The 21,341-nt window shown below is 39.7% G+C and overlaps 1 protein-coding gene across 1 annotated transcript in view; it reads left to right on the forward strand.

Annotated features, from left to right (window-relative positions):
• The window catches only part of LOC140737544 (Y-box-binding protein 1-like), a 37,756-nt gene extending 24,853 nt beyond the window's left edge, over positions 1–12,903 (forward strand). Inside the window, exons 4-5 of the mRNA XM_073063991.1 lie at positions 7,794–7,927; positions 12,746–12,903. Of these exons, the coding sequence (XP_072920092.1) occupies positions 7,794–7,927; positions 12,746–12,903 (292 nt within the window). The remainder of the gene's footprint in view (positions 1–7,793; positions 7,928–12,745) is intronic.
• Positions 12,904–21,341: the final 8,438 nt, after the last annotated feature.

The following is a 21,341-nucleotide window of genomic DNA, read 5'->3' on the forward strand; positions in this document are numbered from 1 at the left end:
GGCAGTCCTGCCACCAGCTATACATCATAAACCTGAAGAACACCAATATTAAGTAGAGGAGAAGGCAGAGCAAAGGAAAAGCAACCCAGGTGAACACACAAAAAATGCAGGAGGAACGGACAGTCCTGAAATAAACAATCAACATTTCAGGCCGAGAACCTTCTTCCCTGAAAAGTCTCGGCCTGAAGTGTTGACTGTTTATTCATTTCCATTGATGCTACCTGACGACTTCCTGCAGCATTATGGTGTTGCTTTGGATTTTCAGCATCTGCAGAATTTCTCATGTTTATAACCCAGGTGGACTTCTCTATCTGGATTGCTGAAGAATTAATCTTGAGGTGTCTCAGCAATTACTACCCCAGTATGCCATTTTCCATCCTCCCCACCTCTATTATTCATTGCCACCACGATGCAAGAGCAAAAGCAAGCACAAAATCATCATTCCAAATCCTATTAACAAACTAAATCATGGCATGTTCCCTGCACACCCTCTAATCATTCTTCACACACTTTTGTTTAAAAAGGGGGTAAACAAACAATGGGAAACTATAAACCAGTTAGTTTAACATCTACTGTTGTGAGAATGTAAGTTCCATAATCAAAAGGAATATATAATTATTTGTGAAAGCTTAATAGAATCAAACTACTCAACATGGTTTTTTCTAATGTAAATCATGTTTGACAAATTTTCTTGAGATCTTTTAGGAAGTAGCAGTCAGACTTTATAAGGAGGGAGTTGTAGTGCATTTAGATTTCTAAAAGGCACTTGACAAATTGCCATATGGAAGTGATCAATTAAGAGTTCATATTTTTTATTTCAAACATAGACTTTACTCATAAGAAAAACATATATACAGTGCAAACAAAACTTGTGAATTCACTCATTGCATTCAGTGCTGTAAACTCAAAACAAACATGTGGCCCCTTAAGGTAACACTTACACTGTTCGCATCAGAATCAGCATCAGCTTTAGTATCACTGGCGTTTGTCTTGAAGTTTGTTATGTGGCAGCAGTATATTGCAATACCTGATAATGGAAACTGTAAATTACAGTAAGTATATATGTATTGAAAAGTGAAAAAGCTGTGCAAAAAGTGAAAAAAAAGTGAGGCAATGTTCATGGTTTCAATGTCCATTCAGAAATTTGAAGGCAAATGGAAAACAGCTATTCCTGAATTGCTATTCCTGAACTGTGTCTTGAGGCTCCTGCACCCCATACTTGATGGTAGCAATGAGAAGAGGGTATGTCCTAGATTATGGTGTTCCTTAGTGATGGATGCCGCCTTTTTGAGGCGTCGTTCCTTGAAGATGTCCTGGATGCTGGGGAGGCTGGTGCCCTTTCATGTGTGGTAGCAGAAGGAGCCTATACTGTTGTCCTTCCCCACAGAGCCTTAGCATTGCTTGTGTTGAGCTTCAGGGCATCCCTCAACATTAAGCCTTGCAAACCTGTAGTTCTGCAGCCTGGACTATACCAGTCAGCAGCATTCCCTTACAGACGTATCACTGTGCTGGACAACCGAAAAGTTTGGCATATCAGAGGCATCTTTCACTGAGTTTATTGTCTTCCAGCAGCACTTGATGTCGTGTCACTGGGGATGAACCAGATTCACAGACCCTTGCATCCATCTCCACAACCTCTTAGAACATCCACAGTCACCAAGGAGATAGGGTGATCATTTCTTCTCCACTGCAACCATGTTGATGGCAGTGAACATTGGGGATATTATGTTGCAAACACAAGGAAATCTGCAGATGCTGGTAATTCAAACAACACACACAAAATGCTGGTGGAACACAGCAGGCCAGGCAGCATCTATAAGGAGAAGCACTGTCAACGTGAGAGACCCTCTCAGCCTGAAACGTTGACAGTGCTTCTCCTTATAGATGCTGCCTGGCCTGCTATGTTCCATCAGCATTTTGTGGGGGATATTATGTTATCTGTACAGAAAATCTCTAACTAGAAGGGCACTTCTCACTACCAGCCAGGCAGCTTTTCAGAATAAGAATCAGGTTTAATATCATTAGCGTATGTCGTGAAATTTGTTGTTTGTGGCAGCAGTACATCACTATATATAGAGAAGTAGAATACTATACATGGGTTCATTGTCTATTCAGAAATCTGATGGTGGTGTTGGTCAGCTCTGGCAACGAGGTATTCAGCCATATGGTTTGGAAATGAATTAGTATGATTGAAAGTCAGTTAATACGTTGAAAACAGATAGTTGGAATAAGTGGATCACTTTAAAGTTGAAAGGATATAATTAGTGCAGTGCCCCAGGAATCAGTTTGTGATTCTTAATTATTTATGATTAAATGAGTGACCTAGAGGGGGAAATGAAATATAAATATTCAAGTCTGCTGACTACAAAAATAATTGGAAGGGCAGGTTGCAATGTGGATATTGTGACACTGTGAAGAGGATATAAAAAGACTGACTGGACAAAAACTCAGCAAATGTAATTTAATATGGGAAAGCACGAGGTCATGCACTTCTATAGGAAGAATGAAAAGGACAGATTATTATCTAAATGGAGACAGACTGCAAATGAATGAAGAGGGATCTGGATGCTCTGATGCATGAATCACAAAAATTATCAGGCAAGTGCTGGAAGTACATACTTAACAGGGCAGATGACATATGGGCCTTCATTGCAAAGAAATTGCAGTTTAGCAATATTGGTTTTGTTCCACTTGTACAGGGTGTCATTGAGGCCACACCTGTTGCACCGAGCACAGCTTTTGTCCCCTCATCTGAAAAATGACATAGTAGAATTAGAGGTTATCCAAAATAAATTCATCAGGCTAATTCCATCAGGCCAGTGATCCTTCGAGTTTAGAAGACTGAGAGATGGGAAAAAGGTTAGACTGAAGGGGAAAGAAATGGGAAAACGATTGCAAAAAGTAGGACAAAATTACTTGGAAAGATGTTGGAATTGTGACTGGCTTCCTCGTTTCCACTGAATAGATAACAATCAATTCCACAATGTAAACCTTATGCTATATTTGGGCTGAAGTCCACTTTATTTTAAGTTTTACATGTAATTGAATTTAATTCATGCTTCTGAATAACCAGCCTTGCATCATATCCTACAGCAATACTCTTGTTCTGTTAACCTACTGATTTTCCTTTTAAGATAGAACATATGTTTCATTGAATGTTCAGCCTGGTTCAGTGCCATTTTCACCACTGAGCCAGGAAACTAGGTTCAAGTCGTATTCCAGAAATGTTAATTTGTGACTCAAGACCAACAACCCGGCGCAACATTACAGGAATATTACACTATCAAATGCTACTTGAGTGAGTCTTTACACTGAGCACCTTTCCATTCTCCCAGGTTGACAAGTATGACTCATGACTGTATTTTGTTGAAAAGCTTTAATATTATCACTAATGTCTGCCCAATACTTATCCTTCAGTCAACAATGTAGAGAAATAGATAATCTGCTTATTACAATACGTTGGCTGCATGCAAACTGACTGCTGCTTTTTCTAAGTTACAATGGAGATGACACTTCACACTGGTGGTCATGACACTTCACTTGCCCCATCACTGAACTGCTCCCATAACCTATGCACTCACTTTCAAGGACTCTTCATATCACGTTCTCCATATTTATTGTTTTTTTTATTTTTTTCTTTTGTCTTTGCACAGCTTGTTGTCGTTTGCACATTGGTTGTTTGTGCATCCTGTTGGGTGCAGTCTTTCATTGATTTTATTATGGTTCTTGAATTAACTGAGTATGACTGCAAGAAAAATATCTCAGGGTTGTATATGGTGACATATATGTACTTTGATAACAAATTTACTCTGAACCTTCAACTTTGGTAAAATGCTTTGTGGTTACAGAGGATACAATAGAAAACACAAATGCTTTTCAAAGCTGTTTTCTGGAGCATAGACTGGAGAGACCAGGGCAGCAAGGTAGTGAAGCAGATAGCATAACACTTCGCAGTGCCAGGGACCAACAATCAGCAATCTTGGTTCAGTTCCCCTCACTGTCTGTAAGTAGTTAGAATGTTCTCCCTGTGACCACGTGGATTTCCTCTGGATGGTCTGGTTTCCTTCCCCATTCTGGAGATATACGGATTATAGTCAGTAAGTTTAGTCAAGCCATGTTGGTGCAGTAATATGGAGATACCTGCAGGCTGCCCCCAGTACATATTCAGACTGTGTTAGTTGTTGTTGCAAATGCTGGTGGAACGCAGCAGGCCAGGCAGCACCTATAGGGAGAAGCGTTGTTGACGTTTCGGGCAGAGACCCTTCATCAGGACTCATGCCCATGCCCTCTTGTGTTCGCAATTTCAGCCCAAGGAAAAAGCTTCTGACTATCCACACAATCAATGCCTCTCATCATCTTAAACACCTCTGTCAGGTCACCTCTCATCCTCCATCACTCTAAGGAGAAAAGGCCAAATTCACTCAACCTATTCTTATAAGGCATTCTCCCCAATCTGGGCAACATCCTTGTAAATCTCTTCTGAACCTTTTCTATAGTTTCCACATGCTTCCTGTACTGAGGTGACCAGAACTGTGCACAGTACTCCAAGTGGGGTCTGACCAGTGCCCCATATAGCTGTAACATTACCTCTCAGCTCTTAATCTCAATCCCATTGTTGATGAAGGCCAATGCACCATATACCTTCTTAACCACAGAGTCAACCTGTGCAGCCACTTTGAGTGTCCTATGGACTCGGTCCCCAAGATCCCTCTGATCCTCCACACTGCTATATCCTGCCATCATATTTGACCTACCAAAATCAACTACCTCACACTTATCTGGGTCAAACACCATCTGCCACTTCTCAGCCCAGTTTTGCATCCTATCAATGTCCCACTGTAACCACTGATACCCCTCCACGCTATCCACAACACCCCCAACCTTTGTGTCATCAGCAAACTTACTAACCCATCGCTCCACTTCCTCATCCAGGTCATTTATAAAAGCACGAAGAGAAGGGTTCCAAAAGAAGATCCCTGAGGTACATCACTGGTCACCGACCTCCATGCAGAATATGACCTGTCTACAACCACTCTTTGCCTTCTGTGGGCAAGCCAGTTCTGGATCCACAAAGCAAGGTCCCCTTGGATCCCATGCCTCCTTACTTTCTCAATAAGCCTTGCATGGGGAACATTGTCAAATGCCTTGCTGAAATCCATATACACTACATCTACTGCTCTACCTTCATCAATTTGTTTAGTCATATCCTCAAAAATTTCAATCAGGCTCATAAGGCATGGCCTGCCTTTCACAAAACCATGCTGACTATTCCTAATTATATTATGCCTCTCCAAATGTTCATAAATCCTGCCTCTCAGGATTATTTCCATCAACTTACTAACCACTGAGGTAAGACTCACTGGTCTATAATTTCCTGGGCTATCTCTACCCCCTTTCTTGAATAAGGGAACAACATCTGCAAACCTCCAATCCTCCAGAACCTCTCCCATCCCCATTGATGATACAAAGATCATTGCCAGAGGCTCAGCATTCTCCTCCCTCACTTCCCACAGTATCCTGGGGTACATTTTGATCGGTCCCGGTGACTTTTCCAACTTGATGCTTTCCAAAGGCATTCTCTTTCTTAATGTCTATATGCTCGAGCTTTTTGGTTCACTGTTAATCATCCCTACAATTGCCAAGATCCTTTTCTGTAGTGAAACCTGAAGCAAAGTATTCAGTAAGTACCTCTGCTATCTCCTCCGGTTCCATACACACTTTTCCACTGTCACATTTAATTGGTCCTATTCTTTCATGTCTTATCCTTTTGCTCTTCACAGACTTGTAGAATGCCTTGGGGTTTTCCTTAATCCTGTCCACAAAGGCCTTCTCATGGCCTCTTCTGGCTCTCCTAATTTCATTGTTAAACTCCTATCTGCTCACCTTATAATCTTCTATATCTCTATCATTACCTAGATTTTTTTTAACCTTTTGGAAGCTTTTGTTTTCTTCTTGACTAGATTTTTAACAGCCTTTGTATACCACCGTTCCTGTATCCTACCATCCTTTCCCTGTCACATTGGAACGTACCTGTGCAGAACACCACATAAGTATCCCCTGAACATTTTCTATATTTCTGACGTATATTTCCCTGAGAACATCTGTTCACAATTTATGCTTCCAAGTTTCTGCCTGATAGCTTCATACTTCCCTTTACTCCAATTAAACAATTTCCTAACTCGTCTGTTTCTATCCCTCTCCATTGCTATGGTAAAGGAGATAGAATTGTGATCCATATCTCCAAAATGCTCTCCCACTGAGAGATCTGACACCCAACCAGGTTCAGTTCCCAATACCAGATCAAGTACAGCCTCTCCTCTTATAGGCTTTTCTACATATTGTGTTATGATACCTTCCTGAACACACCTAACAAACTCTACTCTATCTAAGTCCCTCACTCTAGGGAGATGCCAATCGATATTTGGGAAATTAAAATCTCCCACCACGACAACCCTGTTATTGTTACACCTTTCCAGAATCTGTCTCCCTCTCTGCTCCTCAATGTCCCTGTTACCATTGGGTGGTCTATAAAAAAAACACCTAGTAGAGCTTTTGACCACTTCACTGTATATTTTGATATTTCGATGTGACAACTGAAGTTAATCTTTATACCCATTACAGGAGTAAGGGCTCTAATTGTATCTTTTTAAATATTAAGCAAACTGTTTATGTTGTATTGTAAACATCAACCTTAATTTATAATGAGTTGTTTGTTTTCCAAATGATATCCTGGGAAAACATGAAATTATTCCTTCTGCATTTTATATTTTTGGGCCAAAATTAATCTAAATCTGAAGCAATAATAGCTCTGAAATGATACCATATCGCCAGTAATGATTTTCTAAAGAATAATCCACATTTTATAAGCTATTTACAGCACCTGCTGGCAAAATACTTCAAATTTCAGTTACTCCAAATTATGTTTATTTCTGTTGTTGTGGTTCAGTGGCAATGAAAATTGTGCCTCTGAGTCATAAGGTTCTAGGTTCAGCTTCTACTCAAAAAAATTAGCAAAACTCTTTGGAGAGAAAGTTGAATATAACATATAATTCTGGATTTATATGTAATGCGCTATAGGGTTTCACTGCTAATGTAATGATCTCTCGGTAATGTTCACTGTTGATGTTAACGGTTTCTCTGTAGCAGCAATTTTTGGGTTATGACTAGAGATGACGGGAGTTTGGAATGCTCGCCGTCCAGAGAGGCAAGTTGTTATTTCTTGTGGGTCTGGGAGCTGGGATTTTGCGGACTTCTGTTGGCGAGAGATGAAGAGAGAAGATGCACCAGCAGACAGAGTGGACTCGGAGCGAGGGTCCAACAGTCAGCGATGCTTGGACGTTGATGGAGAACGAATGGACGAATCCGGGAGCTCCAATGTGCACATTATACTATTTCATTAAAATGGGTCCTTCTTATTTTCTTTACTAACCCTATGGTCGGATTAATTGCATATGGTGTACTGTCTGATATTTTGCGGTTCAGATTTATAACCGGGCAACACATCACACAGCATCGACACTAATGGGATTTCTCAGTTTGACTGGGCCAGAGGCTACATTCCTCTAGATAAACACGTGCTGGCAGAACCTGAGGGTTACTGTTGTAGGAGCTTGTCCGGGATCAATTCCGTCGGACGCCCTTAGCATTGAACCAGTGGGTTGTGTGTTTAAGTCTGTGGATGCTGCTGGGGTGGAGTGGTGGTGTGCCTCCATGGGATTACCCGTAACTAATCCGTGCTGGTTAAGTGGTGTTTCTATTCGTACCACGGATGAATTGTTAATTCGATTTTTCAGTACTGTTAAAGCTGTTGGCAAAGTTGCGGTTGTAGCGTGGAGGTTTGATAGAATGGTGGGCTCAGACCTTATTTTAGATCAGACCAGCACTGGCGTAACAACCGTGGAGCTGCCCGCTTTTCTTGGTGCCCCAGGTAAGGAGGGGCCACGGCCTGTCCGTACTGTCAGTGAGGAGGAGAATATAGCGAAGTGGGCCGAGTCACAAGTTGAGCATTCTGTAGCTGTGGGTGGAGACTTCAAAGGCAGGGTTCTACCATTTCTGAGGAGTGAGGAGATGAAGTGGTCAGATTTGGAATGTCTAATTAGTCCCCATCCCCCAGTGAAAAGTGAGAGTTCTGAGTTGGCATTAGCCCTTACCTCTCTGGTGAATAACTGGCTCAGTGCACAGGCAGAGAGCCCCACCAGAAGCTAAGAATATTCTCCAGAATAACACCCACCCCCGAGGGGGAAGAGGAGTATGAGACTTGGCTGGAGCAGGCCACTCAGTTGTTAGATGAGTGTCAGTGCTCTGATGATGTAAAGAGACAGAGATTGGTTGAAAGTTTGAGGGGTTTGGTCACTGACGTGGTGAGAGCTGTGAAAACACGCCAGCCCTCAGCTAGGATTGCCAATTATTTGGGTGCATTGGATAACGCCTTTGGTATGAGATGGAGCCCACTGGAGCTCATGGCAGGGTTTCAGAATATGCATCAGGAGAAGGAGGAGAAGCTATCTCCTTACATTTTTCAACTAGAGAGGCAGCTAAATTGTTTGTGGCTACATTGGGGGGGATATCAAATTCAGACGAGGGACTGTGTGGTTCACCCAGTTGAAGCCAATGGTGGTATGGCCCATGGAAGTAGTGAGAGTGATGGGGACCTCCAAATTTTCCGGAGTGCCTGAGGGCGAGGCCCCCTTAATGGATGCTCCGGAAGACCACGAGGGTGAGTTGGGATATCCTGCTGGGGTAATGGTGAGGCCTGAAATGCAGAAGCCTTCGGTTGTACAGGCCAGCAGGATGGCAGTGATTATCAGGAACATTACAAAGAGGGAGGTCTCCTTCAAGTGGGGGATGCCTCTGGCACATCTGTTCCCAGTGACGGTAGTGTCTAGTGTCCCTATGGGACAAGCGGGGGAGACGCTGGCCTGTCTGAGTGGTGCAAAGTGGTTCAGCGTGCTGGATTTGAGGAGTGGATATTACCAGATCCACATGAGTGAGGCTGACAAAGAGAAGACGGCATTTATATATCCCCCACATTCTTGCAGTTCGAAAGCCCCTGCAACCATCCAGTGGGTCGTGGAGAAGATGGTGGGGGATATGAACTTTCTAGAGGTATTGGTGTATCTGGATGACTTTATAGTGTTTGGATCCATCCTGGAGGAACATGAAGCGAGGCTACTGAAGGTGCTGGGCTGCCTGAAAGCTGAAGGGTTAAAACTTTCTCTGGACAAATGCCAGTACATATTTTTTACTGAACCCTATTTCCCAATTAAGGGAGGATCATTCATATTTCAAAAAATCTTAATTGGCTGGGATCTATAAAGGTAGGCACTTAGACAGTTTGGCTCTCATCTACAACACACTGCGAAGACTTTAATGGCAAATCAAAGGGGAAAGAAATAGTCATGGTGATAAATTTCCTCAGAATATTTCAATTTCTTATTTTAATACTACTGGGAGTCAGGTTTTGCATTGTTCTCATTTGTCCAGAGCTCTTGCTTCCTGCCTTCCTCCTCGATGACGATTTTGTATAATTTTTGCCAGCCCCTTGCAATTGACAATTTTGTTTTCATTGTTTGCATTGACTGTACATTGCATATGATGTTCAAGCATTTTGGACAGAGGCTGGGACTTGTTGGATTGCTCCTCCCTAGTTTTACATGCATTCCATGATTTTACAAAGAGGACACAAAAGACTATTACTTTATTCAGATTCTGCAAAACTACTGTGCTCTAAAATTCTGTCCCCACTTCAGAGTTATAAACACATCCAAATTACATATAATTATAATTACATTCTTCTATTTCATTCTACCATTGTTTAATGCAAACTGTATCATCATATTTGAAACAGCAGCAATATAAAATTTGGAGGTTACCATTTGAAATGGAATCATTAATCACATTCAAATTGTTTAAAATATGATTCTCTTGCTGATATAATACAGATATTTTTTTGATATATTACACAAAAAATTCACTGTTCTGCTTGCTTTGAGGACATGTTCAATTTGTATTCCATTAACTATCAATTGTAAAGCATGTAGATGTTCTGACAGACTTGGAAAAAATGTTATAGTACGCAAATTTTATCCTTGCAGTTCATTGCCTATTGGAAAGCATAATCTGCAGCATTCAATGATGCCTAGAAATCCGTCAATATAGTTACATATAAATAGTTTTCTTGCAGCAGCAAATAATTGTATGGTTGATATAGTTCATTTTTTTTGGCTTAAACATTGCAGCCTCTCCCTCAGGGGAACTTACATTGAACTATGACTTCCGTACTGATCACAGCAGTTATTTCATTTTGTAACTTCTCTAATTGACTTATTTTCTGTGTAGAGCACTTATACATGTATGAATAAACTTAACACACTATCTTGGTGCACTATAAAAGTGTTATTACTTTTATCTTTATGCATGTACTTACATTTTAGGAGAGAACAGAACTATTCCTGTTGAATTTCTGAGATGAATGGAGTGGAATGTTCGGGGATTAGCAAGGATGGAATTACATATATTGTAAATATTACCTCAAACATTGGTAGAATATAGAAAAGTAAATCCATTCCAGTAAAAAAAGTTCTTTTGAGAATTCGGGAATATTGAAATGATGCATGAGTGCTTACGTATGAAATCTGCTCCAATTCGAAGGGGACATTTCATCAATGGCACAGCAGACATGATTGCTAGCTATAGGTTAGTTAGCAAGTCTCAACGCTTGAGACAAAAGCTTGAAGAGTTCAAGTCCTACCATAGAGATCTGAGAACAAAAACGTAAACAAAATGTTTTTTCAATACAGACATCAAAGCAAAGCTCACTGTTTTTCTCGGTTACAATAGAAAAATACCATGGCTCTATTTAGAAGAATGTCAAAGAATTATTCTCCCCTTATTCTAAAGCAGTTATGCTACTATAAGAACATCCACCAACAGTATTAATAATGGCAAAAATAATTATGCTAAGCTGCTATTTAAACTGAAATAGGTCAAGATTAAACCTCATGTAGATTGAATCTATTGGGTAGATTTTACAAGGAAAGCTCCCAGTATGGATGTTACTCAACAGAAATATGGTCTGGATGAAGCCTGATAGATTTACTGTGCCCCTACTTTCCACAGTTGAGATTTCAGAGTGATATCAACAAATTTAAGTACATTCATGGACGTCAAAAAACTGCAGATGCTGATAAGCTGAAATAAAAACAGAAAATGTTTGAAACATTTAGCAAGTCTTGCTGAATCGGTGAAAAGATAAACAGACTCAACATTTCATATTGCAGACCTTTCATCAGTACTGAAATGTTAACTATATTTTATGGGTTGGTATTTTTGTAGGCTTTCAAGAATATCAATTTTGATAAATGACTGCAAACAAATCTCCTAAAAATGAAATGTTCAGGAAAGTGTGATCAAAAGTAGTGCTGTGGTGGCCTTAGGATGATTTTTGCTCTCCAAGTCGTCCACTATACTATAGCTCATGAAAGACACAAATGGGGTTGCTCTATTTCTATTTCTGCACATACTGACTTACCTGTTGGTATTTTCAGCATTTTCTATTTTCGTTTCATATTTACAGCATATACAGTTTTTTTTTTGATTTCCAATGAAGTATGGTAAGTTCAGATTATAGATGGCACTGAATGTCAAGAACTTGTCAAATAAGAGAGTTTCATAGGGAGAGTGTCATGGGTTCTGCTTAGCAGCTTTTGGAATGAACACTTTGATTTGTTTTATGTCAAAGAAGGACTCAAATAAAATCCATTTATTAGATTTCTATTCTGCACAGTTCTGACTGATAGAAATCCTTCAAATACCCTAGATTCATGAATATACAGATTGCATCCAAGAACAGATTTATTTATTTGTTTATTATTATCATGTTTTATTTTATTTATTACTTTTTTCTCTCTCTCTCTGCTAGATTATGTATTGCATTGAACTGCTGTTGCTAAGTTAACAAATTTCGCGTCACATGCGGGTGATAATAAACCTGATTCTGGTTCTGATTCTGATGTACCAACACAATATAGACCTTAATGACAGAGAGAAGTGTGAAGTTAGACAAACTGAATCTAATAAAGACAGATTGGGATATATTCTAAGTTATGAAAAACAATGAACTATGGAGAAAATGGCATTTTATGAGTTTGGCAGTGCAAATCTTTGATTACTCAATGATAGATGCAAAGATAATTAAAGTTAATGCAATATTAGCCTTCATTAACAAGGGGCTGGGTTGCAAAATTGTACAAGTTGCATTGCCAATGCAGGATGTCCTTTTTAGGAACCTTAAATATGAAAGTTCTGATTCTGCATGCCAGTTAGATTGGAGATCATTGGAGAAAATAGGTTATCACCATTTATGCCATCAACTCCTTTAATCATTATAATTTGAAGTAATGAGTGAGACAGATTTAATTGCAAGATGGGTTGAAAAGAACTAGTCTCATCAGGAGTGATTCATAATTTGAAGTAGAGAGTGAAAAAGTGGGACATCATTGCAGGGCTGGAGCCATTTGAAAAGAGCAAGTCTTGTTGAAAGTTTCATTTGAGCCAATGGAAGGAAGGCAGGTGTGAGCCTAGCAGCCATTGTTGGAGCGGCCATTGTTTAAGTGGACCAGTGCTAGAGTGGGAGGCTTGACTCAACAGGTTTCAGCAAGAACGTGCTTGGGCAAGCACAGAGGAAGGTTCTAAGTAAGTTTCTAGTAAGCTTTTTTTAACTCTTTCTTTGTCTGTTGTTACCCAGCTGGTGCACTGAGAAGGGGTCCAAGGTTAATGGTATGTACTTTGTGTGAAATGTTGGAACTCTGGGAGACCTCCAGTCTTCCTGATAACAACAACTACATCAAGTGCCTCGAGCTGCAGCTCCTTAGAAACCCTATTAAAGGATTGGAAATCGCTTGACAACCTTCGGGTCTTGTAAGAGAATGAGTAGGTGATAGATTGGAGCTACAGGGAGAGGAAAAGGGAATAGGCAGCCTGTATAGAATACCCCTTATTCCTCAATAAGAAGCAGATTGCTTTGGATACTGTTGCCAGCTGGTGATGTAGTGGCATCAACACCAGACTTGGAGGTGAATGGTCCCTAGTTTAAATCTGGTTGACTCCTTGCATGCTCTCCACCCATACTGAGTTGAGCGTCAAGGTAGCAAATCGGCCTCATAAAAGAACAGTCAAAATGCTGGAGAAACAGCAACCCGATGCACGAAAAGAAACAACAAAACAATTTGGATACCCTTGAGGGTAATGACCTGCCAGAGGGAGCCGCTGTGACACTGAGTCCTGCTCTGTGGCTCAGAAGACACGGGGAAAGAAAAGGAGTGCAGTAGTGATAGGGGATTCCACAGTTAGAGGAGCAGACAGGAGGTTCTGTGGACGTGAAAGAGACACCCGGATGGTATCTTGCCTTCCAGACACCAGGGTCAGGGATGTCTTGGATTGGGTCGAAAGCATTCTAAAGAGGGAGAGTGAGCAGCTTGAAGTTGTGGTACATATTGGTACCAATATCATGGGTAGAGAAAGGGAGGTGGTAATTAAGGGGGAATATATGGAGTTAAGTAGAAAACTGAAAACCAGGACCTCCAGGGTAGTTATCTGTGGATTTTTGCCTGGGCCATGCACCAGTGAGAGTAATAATAGGATGATTTAACAGATGAATGCGTGGTTGAGGAATTAGTGCAGGGGGAAGTGTTTCAAAGATCTGGATCATTGGGACCTTATCTGGGGAAGGTATGACCTGGACAAAAAAGATGGATTACACCTGAACCCAAGAAAGACCAATATCTTTGCAAGCAGGTTTGCTAGAGCTGTTGGGGAGGGTTTAAACTAATTTGGCAGGGGGATGGGAACCAGAGTTACGGGGCAGTTGGCCTACAAGTAGATGTGGTGTGTAGTGACACTGTGAGGAAGGACAGTTAGATGAGAGGGCAAAATTACAGTCAGTGGGATGAGCTGCAGTGTAAAACAGGGACATAATCATAAAGGGGGACAAATACAGGACTGAAGATGTTATATTTGAATGCACACAGTATACAGAATAAGGTAGATCATCTTGTAGCACTGTTAAAGATTGGCAGGTGAGACGTGAGCATAACTGGGTCGTGGCTGAAAGGAGATCATAGTTGTGAGCTTAACTTTCAAGGATATATATTGTAGTGAAAGGACAGGCAGGTAGGCAGAGGAGGTAGAGTGGCTTTGTTGGTAAAAAAATGAAATCAAATCCTAAGAAAGTGGTGACCTTGGATCAGCAGATGTAGAATCCTTGTGGGTAGAAACTGCAACAGTAAAAAGGCCCTGATGGGAGTTACATACAGGCCTCCAAACAGTAGCCATGGTGTAGAATACAAACTACAAAGGGAGATAGAAAAGGGATGTAAAAAGGGCAATGTTATGATAATCATGGGGGATTTCACTATGCAGGTAGATTTGGAAAATCAGTTTGGTGTTGGATCCTAAGAGAGGGTATTTGTAGAAAGTCTAGGAGATGGCTTTTTAGAGCAGCTTGTGGTTGAACCAACTAGGGAAAGTCAATTTTGGATTGCGTATTGTGTAAAGAACCAGATTTAAGCTTGAGGTAAAAGATCCCTTAGATCCAATTGACAAGCTGTTCAATCCTGGAATCATTTTCGTGAACCTCCTTTGAACCCTCTGCAGTTTCAGCACATGCTTTCTAAGTTAAGGGGCCTAAAACTGCTCACAATACTCCAACTGAGGCCTTACCTGTGCTTTATAAAATCTCAACATTACATCCTTGCTTTTATATTCTAGTCCTCTTGAAATAAACATCACATCTGCCTTCCTCATTACAGACTCAACCGGCAAATTAACCTTTGGGGAATCTTGCATGACTCCCAAGTCCCTTTGTATCTCTTTCTCTCCATTTTGAGAATAGTCTACCCTTTTATTTCATTTCCAAAATGCAAGATAATACACTTCCCAACAGTGTATTCCACCTGCCACTTCTTTGCCCATTCTCCCAGTATGTCTAAGTCATTTGTATTCTCTCGACTTCCTCAAAACTACCTGCCTCTCCACCTATTTTCATATCATCTGCAAACTTTGGAACAAAACCATCAATTCCATCACCCATATCATTGACATATAATGTAAAAAGAGTTGGATTTAACACAGACCCCTGTGGAGCACCACTGGTTGCTGATAGCCAACCAGAAAAGGCACCCTTTATTCTCAATCTTTGTCTCCTGCCAATCAGTCACTGCTTTATCCATGCTACAGTCTTTCCTGTAATACCATGGGCTTGTAACTTGTTAAGCAGCCTCATGTGTGGCACCATGGCAAAGGCCTTCTGAAAATCCAACTACACAATGTCTACCGATTTTCCTTTGTCTATCTTGTTTGTTATTTCTTCAAAGAATTCCAACAGATTTGTCAGGCAGGATTTTTCCTTGAGGAAACCATACCAAATACTGTATGGTCTATTTTATCACATGCCTTCAAGTACTCCGAAGCAACATCCTTCACAATCCATTCCAACATTTTCCCAACTACTGAAGTCAGACTAACTGATGCATAATTTCCTTTCTTTCGCACCCTCCCTTCTTAAAGAATAGGTGACATATGCAACTTTCCAGTCCTCCGGAATCATTCCAGAATCTAGTGGTTCTTGAAAGATCATTACTAATGCCTCTACAATCTCTTTAGCTACCTTTTTTAGAACCTCGGGCCGTAATCCATCAGGTCCATTTGACTTATCTCCCTTCAAACCTTTCAGCTTCTCAAGCAACTTCTTCTTTGTAATAGCTACTGCACTCACTTTTGTCACCTAACTCATTCTAATTTCTGGCATACTGCTAATGTCTTCCACAATGTAGACTGATGCAAAATGCAAATTAAGTTCATCCACCATTTCTATGTCCTCAATTACTACCTCTCCAGTATCATTTCTCAGCAATCCAATATCCATTCTCACCACTTTATATTTTTGGCATCCTTTTTAATATTATTGGCTAGCTTACTTTCATATTCCATCTTTACCTTAATGACATTTTTAGTTGTCTTCTGTTGGTTTCTAAAAGCTTCCAAATCCTCTAAGTTCCCACTAATTTTTGCTCAATTATATGCCCACTCTTTGGCTTTTATGTTGGCTCTGACTTCTCTTGCTTGTCATGGATGTGTCATCTTGCCTTCAGAATACTTCTTCCTCTTTGGTATGTATATAACCACTGTCTTCTAATTTGTCTCCAGAAATTCCAGCCATTGCTGCTCTGCCATCATCCCTACCAGTGTTGTTTTCCAATCTATTCTGGACAACTCATTTCTCACACCTCTGTAATTACCTTTACTCCACTGTAATACTGATTCATCCAATTTTAGCTTTTTCTCTAATTTCAGGGTAAATTCGATCATATTTTGATCACTTTCCCCTAAGGGTTCTTTTACCTCAAGCTCTCTAATCAATCCTGGTTCATTGCACAACACCCAGTCCAGAATAGCTGATACCCTAGTGGACTCAAACACGAGCTGCTCTAAAAAGCCATCTCTTAGGCATTTTAAAAACTCCACCTTTTGGGACTCAGCACCAACCTGGTTTTCCCAATTTACCTGTATATTGAAATTCCCTTTTAGCAGACATTTTCTATCTCCCATTGTAATTTGTAGTCGGCATCCTTACTACTCTTTGGGGGTCTATATATGACTCACAGTTACAATTCCTTAGATCTATTCGCAATGATGCAACACCATCTGATCCTTTGTCACCTCTTTCCAATGATTTGATTTCATTTTTTACCAACAGAGCAATGCTACCCCCCCTGCCTTTTATCTCTGAAACATGTCATAATAAATAGCTATGGAGGTTTGGTCAACTGAAAGTTTCAAAACTAAGTTTAATAAAATTATTTTTAACCATGGATGTTAGACTAAAGCATATAAAACATCCAGAAAGATATCGAATAGCAGAATAAGTTCAATTGATTGAATAATCTATTTGCTCCTTTGATAATTTTATCTTTGATTCTTGTGGTGACAGAAGCTTGCATTGCACTCAGATTATTAAATTCTTTGATAGTCTAGACTCTAGCAAATGTTCTAGATGTTGAAAGACAAGAAACTTCTAAGTTTATCTCTTTTCTATAATTGTGGAAGAAGAACATAGAGAAGAATGCAATATTCTGTTTAGTTTAAAGATGGTAGTGAAATGTACCGATGGCATTTCCAAATGTTTTGTGCTGTATTATGGCTGGCTGTCTGTATTATGTATTACTGTATGTAACTACCTTCTATACTCTCATAGCAAGATTAAATCTAGTCCATAACTACTCTATCAAAGATGTGAAGACTGAATTTAATCTAAGAGAGTAATTTGAAGAGCTAACAGAAATGTTTCAGAGTAAAGGTCATTTTAGGTCACTTCTGCATCTATCTGACAGATCTATCTTATGAAATAATACACTTCTTGAATTTATATAGAATATTTGAACCATAATAACTTCTGTTGAGAAATGTTGCTGTCTGAGTGTACATGGCAAGTCTTATGAATAGATATTTTCCAGATGGCTTTAGAGTTAGAAGATCACATTCAATACACTGTTGAGACTTGAACAATTAATATGGCTGTTGTCAGAGAACTTTGCTTTAACAGAGTGTTTAAAATGTAGTATTCTCATTCCTAACTGGCTATCAAAGCTTGGACTATTGAACATATCAAAACTGAGTTTTGCATTCAGCAGTGTAGCACTATGGAGTCAATATTTAGATGAGATATTTAGTTGTTTATCTGCATATAATTTACCATGGAAACATTCAATAAAACTGTCCTACTGTTCTGGCCACCATTTCTTATCCAACCAATGCTACTAAAATGAAATTAAATGCTCATTCAGCTTATCTGCAGTATGTGAGACCTTGCCAGTGCAACTTTTATGTCATGTTTGTCTATATATAAGCAATAAATGCACTTAAAAATAATCAATTGAGTGAATTCCAATACATTCTGATAACATTAATAGACATTAAATGAATGCTAATATTTTGCTTCTCTTCCTTTGAGAATCATCAGTCTAATCTAACAAGCATGGTTGATCACTTACTCGAAAACAAATTACCTTTGATGCAAAGATCTTGTATATCAATTGACTATAATATTGCTCTACATAATCAGCGACTATACCTCAGAGTTAATTAATTTGTTGTGAAACACTTTGCAATGTTCTGAGGAATGAGGTGTAATATAATAGCATTTTCTTCAAGTAATAAACTTTCTATGGATTCTGAAATACCATGGACATCCGTTTATATACTATCTTCCAAGTATCTTCCAGAATATTCCAACAAACTTCTTAGATACCTTTAAATTATAAATAGGAAAAAATGCTAAAGTAAAACAAGTAGCTTTGTCCCTTGAACCTTTTCATATTCTGTTGAAAGTCATTCAGCTATAATGTTAATGCTACTTCTCTCTCTGCTGTCTGACTTGCTGAGGAATTTTCAGTATTCCTTGTTTTATTTCAGATTTTCAAGAATTGAATCCTTTCCAAGCAAGGTAAGTCTAGTCATGTTTATTGTCATGTTATTAACTATGTACGTGTATACTGTCAAAAGAGATGACATTTCTCCAGAAATGTTGGTTGGTTGAGTGGGGGGTGGGATGGGGGAAGTTTAATGAAAGACAAATAGAACCAGGTCAATGAGAAGATATCTCCTCCCTCACTTGGTTCCATCTGCTTATCAGCTTCCACTTACTTGATTCACCCATCCTCTACCAGCCTTTGTCTCTTTCTTCCATATTCCTTTTCCTGCTAGCTCCACCTGCCTACAGTTTTCTTCTTCTTCTGTATTTCCACCTATCACTCACCAGCCTTTGTGTCAACACACCCCCTTCCTGCAGTTGGTTCCATCTGTCCAAAATTTCCCCAGCCGCACCCCCATGATCTGGTCCCACAGCTTCTATTTCGTGCCTTCCTATTACATCTACGTACTGGCTATCTTCCCTCTAAACTCTCAATCCTGATGTATGGTCTCAACCTAAAACATTGACCATCCATTTGTCTCCCATAGATGCTGCCTGACTCGCTGAACTCTTCCAGCAGTTTATTTTTCCTTCAGTTTCCAGCATCTTATGTCTCCAACTTCAATATTTTGATTTTGGAAAAAGCATGACAGTTGATTTAGACAGTGAGCTACAGTAAATAATATGGTAATAAACATAGTAGTTTTCTTTAACTAGAAATCACTGAGATAAATATTAGCAGAAGTCCCAAGGATAATTCTCATCCGCAGAAAACAATGACACAATCTTTCTTGTCTATCTGAGAAAAGACGGTTAATGATTCATCCACAAACAACATTCCATATCTAACAATGAATCATTCTCTCCCTATTGCAATACAGTATTAGATTTTATTTTATGTCAAGCTTTGGAGTGGTACTTGACTTAGAAACCTACCAAATCAAATGTAAAAGGTTTGCTAACTGAGCCACTGCTGACATATAAAGCCTCAAAGTTGATATTCACTACTTGTGCCAAACAAGTCAAACAAAATTTTCATACCATGCATGAAAATTTCACTTCATCAGCATTAATTTATCCTGTTGGCCGCCGAAGATTGCTTTGCTTACAGCAAGTTTTTCCAGTGAGAGCCTTGCCCATTGTTGCTGCACTTCTCAGTTTCATTGATCATTTAGGTCTTGTTTTCTAAGCAAACAGAATAATTGAAATTGTTCTTCCTCTAAATGTTTAAAAGGTTTTGATTTTTTTTCAGAATTGGACATCAAAACCACTTCAATAATCAAAGCATCAACTTGATGCTACATAACAAATTTGCATTGTACTATCTGCTGCCAGCAGATGAATAAAACCTACTCACCACAACAGATTATAGCCAATGGTTGCTACATTTAACAAACTCCCACCATAGATTGAATGCACAGTAAATTTGCAAGTTGTATCGGAAGTCATATGATCTTGTAGTGCAGTTACAGATTGGTAGGTATGGCATTATGGGCATCACTGAGTCCTGGCTGAAAGAAGATCATAGTTAGAAGCTTAACATCCAAGGATACACCTTGTATCACAAAAAAAACAGGCAGATAGGCAGAGTGGGTAGGGTGGTTCTGTTTGTAAAAAGTGAAATCAAATCCTTAGAAAGAAAGGAAGACGTAGAATCCTTGAGGGTAGAGCTAAAAAGATCATGGTGGGAGTTATGTATCGGCCTCTGAACAGTAGCCAGGATGTAGGGTACAAATTACAACGGAAGATAGAAAAAGCATGTAAAAAGGGCAATGTTATGATAGTCGTGAAGGGATTTCAATATGCAGGTATATTGGGAAAATCAGGTTGGTGCTTGATCCCAAGAGAGGGAATTTGTAGAATGCTTACAAGACAGCTTTTTAGAGCAGCTTATGGTTCAGCCTACTTGGGGAAAGGCAATTCTGGATTGGGTGTTGTATAATTAACCAAATTTGATTAGGGAGCTTAAGGTAAAGGAAGCCCAAGGATACAGTGATCATAATATGATAGAATCCACCCTGGTGTTTGAGGGGGAAAGGCTAAAGTTAGATGTATCAGTATTACAGCAGAATAAAATGAATTACAGAGGCATGAGGTGGCCAAAGTTTATTGGAAGGAGACATGAGCAGCGATGACAGCAGGACAGCAATTGCTGGAGTTTCTGGGGGAAATTTGGAAGATGCAAGGTAGATACATCCCAAAGATAGAATACACTCCAGGGCCCTGAAAGAGGTATCTGAAGAGATAGTAGAGGCATTGGTAATAATCTTTCAAAAACCATTAGATTTTGGAATGCATCTGTAGATATGGAAAATTGCAATGTCATTCCATACTTTAAGAAGGGAGGGAGGCAGAAGAAAGTAAATTGTATGCAAGTGTTACATTCCCCAGTAACCGGGTAGTTTTCCAGCAAAGATAGATGGATCCACCGAAGCCTGATGCTACTATTTTCAAACGTTTTTATTTATAAAGGGGCACAAATGTATGGTTAATACAAAACATTCAGATCATATACGTCGTCACAACTCAATCTAAAGCACAGGTATAGTAATAATCAATCAGAAATAAGCTCTACAGTTGTCTAGGGGTAATGTAGATATATATTGTTTACTGGATAGTTAAAAGTCTTTTTGCGGTCACTGCAGTTCCACGAGCCGCCGTTGGTTGTGGTGTCGCGTTGGTGCACTTTTGTTAGCAAGAGAGAGAGAATGAACCATTTACCCGACAGGTTTTCCAACCTGTAGGAGGTAGTCGGAAGTCTCGTTGGGGAATGGACTCTCATCTGTGGCTTCCCCTGTAGCTAGGCCGTTCTTCCGTGGTGAAGTCGCCAATCCCAGGCAAGGGAAGGACGCACACGAACCCCACCACCGGCTGT

This window comes from Hemitrygon akajei, chromosome 13 (assembly GCF_048418815.1).
Source record: "Hemitrygon akajei chromosome 13, sHemAka1.3, whole genome shotgun sequence".
Lineage (NCBI taxonomy): Eukaryota > Metazoa > Chordata > Chondrichthyes > Myliobatiformes > Dasyatidae > Hemitrygon > Hemitrygon akajei.